The 7,766-nt window shown below is 43.0% G+C and overlaps 2 protein-coding genes across 2 annotated transcripts; both read right to left on the bottom strand.

Moving 5' to 3' along the window:
- Positions 1 to 2,211: 2,211 nt before the first annotated feature.
- Positions 2,212 to 4,051, bottom strand: LOC135597653 (uncharacterized). Its single transcript, XM_065090909.1, has 5 exons — positions 3,680 to 4,051; positions 3,389 to 3,581; positions 3,249 to 3,313; positions 2,961 to 3,171; positions 2,212 to 2,890 (listed from the first exon to the last, which is right to left on the bottom strand). Exons 1-5 carry the CDS (start codon positions 3,979 to 3,981, stop codon positions 2,543 to 2,545), a joined length of 1,119 nt encoding a protein of 372 aa, XP_064946981.1. The 5' UTR covers positions 3,982 to 4,051; the 3' UTR covers positions 2,212 to 2,542.
- A 568-nt stretch (positions 4,052 to 4,619) lies between these two features.
- Positions 4,620 to 7,556, bottom strand: LOC135597648 (uncharacterized). The gene is made up of 6 exons (XM_065090898.1): positions 7,031 to 7,556; positions 5,918 to 6,465; positions 5,643 to 5,835; positions 5,503 to 5,567; positions 5,204 to 5,414; positions 4,620 to 5,139 (listed from the first exon to the last, which is right to left on the bottom strand). Exons 1-6 carry the CDS (start codon positions 7,184 to 7,186, stop codon positions 4,786 to 4,788), a joined length of 1,527 nt encoding a protein of 508 aa, XP_064946970.1. The 5' UTR covers positions 7,187 to 7,556; the 3' UTR covers positions 4,620 to 4,785.
- Between the last annotated feature and the right edge of the window lie 210 nt (positions 7,557 to 7,766).

Genomic DNA, 7,766 nt, shown 5'->3' with positions numbered 1-7,766 from the left:
TAAATTTTTACCAAACCTATCTAAACTTTTTCAAAACTACTACGATGAGATGCTAATATATTTATTATCATTTATTTATTTTTTAATGAATTTTCGATGATTAATTTTTAAAATAAAATATTTTTATGTTAAGTTTATTATCGAGTGTAACTATTTGAATTTTCATCAAACCTATCCAAATTTCTTTGGAACTATTAGAGTGAGATGCTAATATGTTTATTGTCACTTTTTTTATTTTTATATAAATTTAGGATAATAATTTTTGTAATAAGCTTAGCTTGAGTGTAATTTAAGTTAATTTTCATCAAGTTAATCTCATTTTTTTCAAAACTACTAGTACTTAATTCTAAGATATATATTATATATTTTTAATTTCTTATGAGTTTAGGATGATTAAGTTTTCAAATAAGATATTTTTGGATTAAATATATAATCGAGTATAACTCGAGTTATTTTTTAACAAATCAATTCAAACTTAATACTAGCACATTTATGATATTTAGCATATTTATGATGAATTAAGGACAATTTTATATAAAAATTAATATATATATATATATATATATATATTAATATGTTCTATGAATAAGTGTAACTTAAGTGTAATATTTGTAGGGTAATTTAGGATAATTATTTATAAAAATTAATATTTTTTTAGGATAACTTAAGTGTTTTAGTTTTATTATAATTTTTTAAAATATATTTATATAAAAATTAATATTTATTTTAATATATCATGTAAATGAGTGTAACTCTGGGTGTAATGACTAATATAAGTAAATTATGGTAAGGAAGGAGGAGGCGGGGGTGAGGCAGGTGAACGAGAGAGGAGGGGAGGTGGTGGAGGTGGCTGAGAAGGGAATTCAAAGGCGAGAGCGAGGAGGTTGTAGAGTGGGACGAGGAGGATGAGGAAACTAAGGGAGGGGTAAGGAGGAAGAAGCGACCGAGGCTGAAGAAAAGGTAGCAAAGTGGGACGAGGAGGTAGTGGAGGACGTCGAGAAGATGGAGGTAATTTGAAAATAAAATTAATGGAATAATTTGAAAAAAAAAGAGATAATCTACGATTTAATAGGAATAAATTAACTACTTAAACTTCTATTGAACTGGTCTAGTCCGGTTCATGACAAATAATTCGATTCAACCCAAAGTCAACATGGTCAACAAATATCGACTATCTTTTTTTTTTATTTTATAAAAAAATTTTGGTCATAATATGAAAAATGGGTTTCCTTTAGTAAAAACTAAATATGAGGGTGTCATTTGATAAAACCTGAGTTTTTTTTGGATAAATTATTTATGCTTTAACACATTTCAAATATTTAGATATTATATCCCTTGTTGCCTCGGCCTCATTGCCTTTCACCAGTCATCGGACCCTCTTTATACACCATTCTTCTCTCGTTGTCTTCGCTTAACTCTCTCTATCTCTATTTCATATGCATACCCTCCCAAAACAATTATGAAGCCATAGTTATATCACAGGTTAACACCATAAGGGCTATGGTAGATAGGGACGTCAACGGTACAAGATAGAGAGTACTTTCTTCATCCCTATCTCATCTCCCATTCTCCACTCCTATCCCCATCACATTCCTCATTTAGATGGGGCGAGGACAGGGATGAAAAATCCTCATTTGGAGTGATGAACCAGTGAATTCTTTATATTATTTTAATTAATCTATTTTACTTTTTTTAAAAATAAAATTATTATCAAAACTAATTAATAATATTAAAATTCATAAATAATAATAATATTTATAAAGTTTATACATCATAATAATATTCAAATATAAATATATCCAAATATAAACAATAATATTTGTTGATATGGTATCATTTGATTCAATTAAATAAAATAACTCGTAATTGATTCGCAATCGACTCAACCAAGACTCAACTATTTGAATCAAGTGTATAAGTACGGGACAAAGAGGGGAGTGCTCTACCCATCCCAACCCTATAACTACGTAGGTAATAAAAAATATTCTCATCCTCGTCTGTTAGGAGCTAGTCCCTACAAATACTTATATCTACGAGTATTATTGATGCTCGTACTCATGGGTACTATTGGCATCGAACCACAAATATAAGGGTGGAGGAGGCCGCAAGGGTTGTGGTGGAGAGGTGCTTGGAATGTTTGTCGTAATCTTCTTTCCCATAGTCCTTATAGTATTCTCTCATGAAAATGACAAAGATGACGATAGAAGGGCAGTGCATGGGGAGGAACTTGCCGAACTTGCCACTAGTGTGACAAAAAACAATAAGATCTCGTGATGGATCGGAGGCAATCAGGTGATAACGAGGGATATTAAGAGCATTACAAGAAATATAGACATCAAATGGGAAGAGTAAAAATAGAGGGCATTTTTTAAAGAAAAAAAAAAAGAAAAAGCAAGAGCTTTTACTTATAGTATCATATCAACCCAGCCTAAAAAAAAAAAGTTTATACTAATTGTTTTTTTTTTCTAATGAAAATATTGTCATGCGGTATTTTAAGAGTCAAACATGAATCGCTGTCGTATCTATGGCTAAATTTGCTTTCTCATATGTTAGCCTTTTTGTCCTCCCACGACTCGATTTGCTTCAAAACATTAGCTTTTCTCTCCATTATCTCTTGTAGCTCCTCCGGATTGAATGGTGGGGGAATTCTGCACGGCTCTGCTTCCTCTGTCCGCTTCTCCATCGACTCCATCAGGAGCTTCTTGACGATGCCCGTGGCAGGACAAGCCACAGACTCCAAGCAGAACTCGATAGCTTTCTCCGGCACAGTAGGCTTGTACCTCAACAGCTTGGCGTATTGGATTAGTAGATGTAGCATGTAGTCATAGACGTACTCCATCTTTACTTCTTCTTTCATGTGGCTGCTACCTACTGTTCCCATGGCTTCTGCCTGTTAGTTCTACGTTGATCAGAAACACACAGGTTCTCAGGTGCAAGAAGACTGGAGAAAGGATGCATACCTCCTCTTGGTGCTTGTTGCCCCAGTCGACAGCAAACTTGATCGAGCTGCACTTGTCGTCTTCTCTTATGGGCCAGTAGTGCCGCCCTGGCATCAGACCTCTGGAGAAGAAATCATGGAAGCGAGTCCTCACAAACAGCGCAGGCGAATCACACGCTAAGATGTACTTATTACTCACTGACCATGCCCGGCCTTCCACAAAGATCTTATACCTGCACGCCATCACAAGCCTGAACCTAAGAGAGGAGAAGAGAGAAGGAATGTAGGAAGGATGAGAAGAACAACTCGCCTATACTTGCATTGGCTTGCCAGGTTTGAGTTATTGTAACCTTGCCTCTTCTCACTGTCCCAGTTCTACAGCAGAGTACCAGCCAGATTGAGTTGGAGCATATATCGTAGAAGTAGCAGATGCAGTGTTGTGTGGCGTACCAGTGCGTAGAGACGAGCATTCCAGTCGTGATGCTTGGAGACGTTGCACCTCATGAGATCGCTCCTGCTATCAGATACCCATGGATTGCCCTTCCAGTAGGCATATGGCTCCCTGTCTCTCCATTTCACTCTTCTGTTCCCTTCTTCCAGCTCCTTGACCAGGGTCCTCCATGGCTTTATATTGACCTCAGCCCTTCCAGTCACCATTACAGCTACTTAGAACAGAGGAATCTAAGGACAAAACATGGCAACAACATCTGGAGTGGAGTATCTCGCGCATGAACTTATTACCAACCCCAAAACGACCAATCAGGGAAGACGATGTCCAGTGTCTTATCATCCTTGCAGTACCGGAAGAGTGGAGGCGGAGGTGACGACCGGTGGCCGGCTGACTTGACGGAAGGCGTGTCGTTGCAGTTGAACATGAGATCGATATCGGGGATGCGACCTGGATATCGATTAGCGAGCTGGAGGAGGCCCCAAAGCGTGAACACGTCTCTCGTCTGGAATCCTCCTCCATAGTGCTCCACGTAGACCCGGCCATCGAGCACCACCAACCGGAAGGTGGCGAACTTTTGAGCACTCTCCACCATCTCCCTCGTGATTCCTGTGGTTTTCCACGGCCGTAAGTCCTCGTAAATCCATCGGAAGTAGTCGGGGCAGGAAGCAGAGGATTGGGGCATGGTGGGGGGGCGAGAAGGAACAACTGATGCAGAGACTTGTCTTTGGCAGATTGGAACTGCCGTTTGATTTCCACAGGTCAAGGCGATAGGTTTTGGTTGATGTTTCGGCGCGGGGTGTGCACTGTGGGAGATGTTTGATTTGAGAGCTTGTGGAGTCATGGTGGTTACCATTCTGTAATCCTGCATTAGCAGAAGAAGTAACAATGATGTTATTGCAAGTGTAAATCCAAAAGGTAGAGAAGAAGAAGAAGATCCAACTGCACTCACAGAGATGTTGGCGATCCAAAAGGTAGAGAACACAAGAACTAGCAAGGCGAGGAAGATGACAACGACTCCCATTGTCGACGATCGTATCGTGGCCGCGACGCGGTTCGATTTGTTCTTAAACGCTGCAAACATCGCCTCTAATTCACGCAACCCATCTGAGTACCCTTCTAATTCTCTCTGTGCATCAACCATCGGTTGATAATTGCAGGGAGGGAGAAAATGGAAGAACAAGTAACTCGAGTATTTGGATCGAGATTTCTTATGAAATCATGGTTTCTATATGTCTATTAAATTGTTTGATATCATTCCGATATGGATAAGCTGTTTTATCCATTCATGATATTCGAGTATATGTCGAACTTATCCATCCCAACTTCTCCGTTGGCCTCAAATTCTGATCATATAACAAATGAATACAATCAAGTTTTCTTAGGTCTTCGAATCAAATCAAACACCTTTATTCCAAGCTTGGTGCTGCCACAATTCCACTTGCGTCACGGCGTCAGCTTTCTTCTCCCGCACCACTTGGAGCGCCTCCGGATCGAAGGGTGGAGGCATCGCGCACGGCTCTGTGTCGTGCGTCGACTTCGCCATCGACGCCATCAGGAACTCCTTGACGAGGCCGGTGGCAGGGCAGGCCATGGACTCGGAGCAGAGCTCGGTGGCTTTCTCTGGTACGGCGGGCTCGTACCTCAGCAGCTTGGCGTACTCGGTTAACAGGTGCAGCATGTAGTCGTAGACGTAGTCCATCTTTAGCTCTTCCTGCACGAAGTTGCTGCCTGCCCTTCCCATGGCTTGTGCCTGCAAAGCTTCCGTGATTGAGCGTCTCGTAAGATTTGGAGCGAGAAATGCATGTGATGCCTACCTCCTCTTGGTGTTCGTTGCCCCAGTCAACTGCGAACTCGATCGATCTACACTTATCGTCCTCCTTTATTGGCCAGAAGTGTAGTCCTGGCATCAGAGCTCTGGAGAAGAAGTCATGGAAGTGAGTCTTCACAAAGAACGCCGGCGAGTCGCATGCTAGGATGTACTTCTGGCTCACTGACCATGCTCGGCCCTCGATGTAGATCTTGTACCTGCCATTAACGAGAACCTCCCCCGTAAATATAGCATGCGAGATTTCATTTACAGGTAAGAACAAGCGGAGAACAGGAAGCAACTCACCTGTGATCACATTGGTTGGCCAGGTTTGAGTTCTTAAACCCTTGATTGATCTCCCTATCCCAATTCTACGGAGAAGTAAAATAATAGAAAGCTCAGAAGCATCTCAAGCAGTGTTCTTGATCCAGTCTTTGGTGTCGTACCTGATCATAGAGACGAGCCTTCCAGTCGTGATGTTTGGAGAGGTTACACTTGATAAGATCCCTTCTACTGTCGGATACCCATGGATTGCCCTTCCAGTAGGCATACGGCTTCCTGTCCCTCCATTTCACCCTTTGATTTCCTTGCTTCAGATCATTCGCCAGTGTCTCCCATGGCTTTATATTGAGCTCAGCCCTGGCAGCGACAACAGCAACAAGTTACACATCGCAAGACATTGTTTCAGAACACGCGGCAAGATTGTGGATGAGCCCATTACCAGCCCCAGAATGACCAGTCCGGGAAGACGATGTCCAAGGTCCTGTCGTCCTTGCAGTAGCGGAAGAGAGGTGGAGGCGGCGATGACCGGTGGTCGGCCAGCTTCACGACGGGTGTGTCGTCGCAGTTGAACATGAGGTCGATGTCGGGGACGCGGCCGGGATACCGGCTGACGAGCTGCAATATGCCCCACAGGGTGAACACGTCTCTTGTCTGAAACGCTCGGCGGTAACGCTCAACGTAGACTCGGCCGGCGAGCACCACCAACCGGAAGGTGGCGAACTTTCGAGCTCTCCCCACCATCTCCTCTGTGATGCCGGTGGACTTCCACGGTCGGAGATCTTCGTGCACCCAGCGGAAGTAGTCAGGGCAGGAAGGGGACGACTGGGGCACAGAAGAGATAGCAGACGGAGACGGAGATGGAGACAGTGATCTTTGGCACACAGGAGTTGTTTGGTTTCCACAGGCCAAAATTATGGTCTTTGACTGTGGTTTGCGGGGTTGTGAGCTAAGAACTTGTTCATTCTTGGAGCTTATTGTTGTGAGAGTCTACACAAAAGAGACGCTACAAGATCAATTTACAGAGCAATCAATAGATAACACTGTCATCGTAACGAAAGGTTGGAGTATACACTTCCATGATTGATTTCTAAATGATTTAAGGTTCATATGTATCAGAATATTTCAATCTTATATAAAATACATGAGATTTCATCTTAGATCACAAGACAAATTGTTAGCAATTTGAACACACAGAGCCTATTTTGAAGTGTCATTGATGTTTATCGTTCACCAAGAACACAATGGCACTATGTTTGTGCAGCAGTGGGGCTGATGGCTGGGGCACACCCTTTACAAAATGGAGTGGCATAGTGGCTGTCCTGCGAGTGCAATCTCAATTATTGTCACTAAAGTTGCATTCCACTGGAACGAAGCCCATCACATTAATCGCACTAGGAATAATCTCGTAGGCAACTCCGGTTTGGACATTCTCTGTTTGAGTCCTCAATACACCAAGAATCCTAACACTGCTCGATGGTACTGTGGCCAGGAGATTGAACGGGAAGCCAGCAGAAAGAATGATTTAGCCGGAAAGAAACGCGAATTCACTTACTGTGCCATCGATCCAATGCGTGGAGATGACGACGACAAGGACGACGAGTGTGAGGAAGACGACGGCGACTCCCTTCGTCGACGATCGTATTGCAGCTACGGCGCTGTTTGCCTTGTTCTCCAACGACACGTTCATGGCTTTCAAGCATGTCCTCATCTCGGCCTCTCAATCTCTCCTGCTAGTGTATATGCTTGAGCTCCGGCGTCTGCTATTTCCTTGTTCCCTGGATCATCATCTAACTGCACACAAACAGAGAGAGAGAGAGAGAGAGAGAGAGAGAGAGAGAGAGAGAGAAGAAGAAGAAGAAGAAGAAGACTGAAGAGTTGCGGAGGCTGGAAATTCGTTGCGAGGGTTTCCTCTGTTACAACATCCTTTCCACGTTCAACAACACGCCTCTTGGCTTCTCCTCTTCCTCATCTGTCGTTTTGACGTCTAGAATTGGAACTCTGCACACGGGCCACTTTTGGAGTCTTCGACAAAGTAAGTCCATCTTCCACCCTTACCTGCGCGAATTCCATCTCGACGACAATCGAACATCCGGACTTGGATTCAGAACATGGACCGACCAATGGAGACGTTCCATGTCAGCAATCTGGACTTGGTCAAATCTCATGCCAACACGGCCACGACCGAGTCATGACTTGTGCAGTAACATCGGGTTGAACTTATTTTGGACATCTCGGTCCGACCAACCCACTTAAACCGGGTTCGTCTTCCCTTTAATCGAGCCTGGATT

Source organism: Musa acuminata, chromosome BXJ1-2 (genome assembly GCF_036884655.1).
Source record: "Musa acuminata AAA Group cultivar baxijiao chromosome BXJ1-2, Cavendish_Baxijiao_AAA, whole genome shotgun sequence".
Lineage (NCBI taxonomy): Eukaryota > Viridiplantae > Streptophyta > Magnoliopsida > Zingiberales > Musaceae > Musa > Musa acuminata.
Note: the sequence above shows the minus strand (reverse complement) of the source record. Positions and strands in the feature narration are given on the sequence as shown.

What these genes read in the sequence shown, in the direction of transcription:
- LOC135597653 (XM_065090909.1), bottom strand. Translation starts at nt 3,981, where the DNA reads ATGGTGGAGAGTGCTCAAAAGTTCGCCACCTTCCGGTTGGTGGTGCTC. An exon ending in GCAAGCCAATGCAAGTATAG is followed by an intron (nt 3,172 to 3,248) that starts GCGAGTTGTTCT and finishes GATGGCGTGCAG; the next exon opens with GTATAAGATCTTTGTGGAAG. An exon ending in GCAACAAGCACCAAGAGGAG is followed by an intron (nt 2,891 to 2,960) that starts GTATGCATCCTT and finishes TAGAACTAACAG; the next exon opens with GCAGAAGCCATGGGAACAGT.
- LOC135597648 (XM_065090898.1), bottom strand. Translation starts at nt 7,186, where the DNA reads ATGAGGACATGCTTGAAAGCCATGAACGTGTCGTTGGAGAACAAGGCA. An exon ending in GCCAACCAATGTGATCACAG is followed by an intron (nt 5,415 to 5,502) that starts GTGAGTTGCTTC and finishes CGTTAATGGCAG; the next exon opens with GTACAAGATCTACATCGAGG. An exon ending in GCAACGAACACCAAGAGGAG is followed by an intron (nt 5,140 to 5,203) that starts GTAGGCATCACA and finishes GAAGCTTTGCAG; the next exon opens with GCACAAGCCATGGGAAGGGC.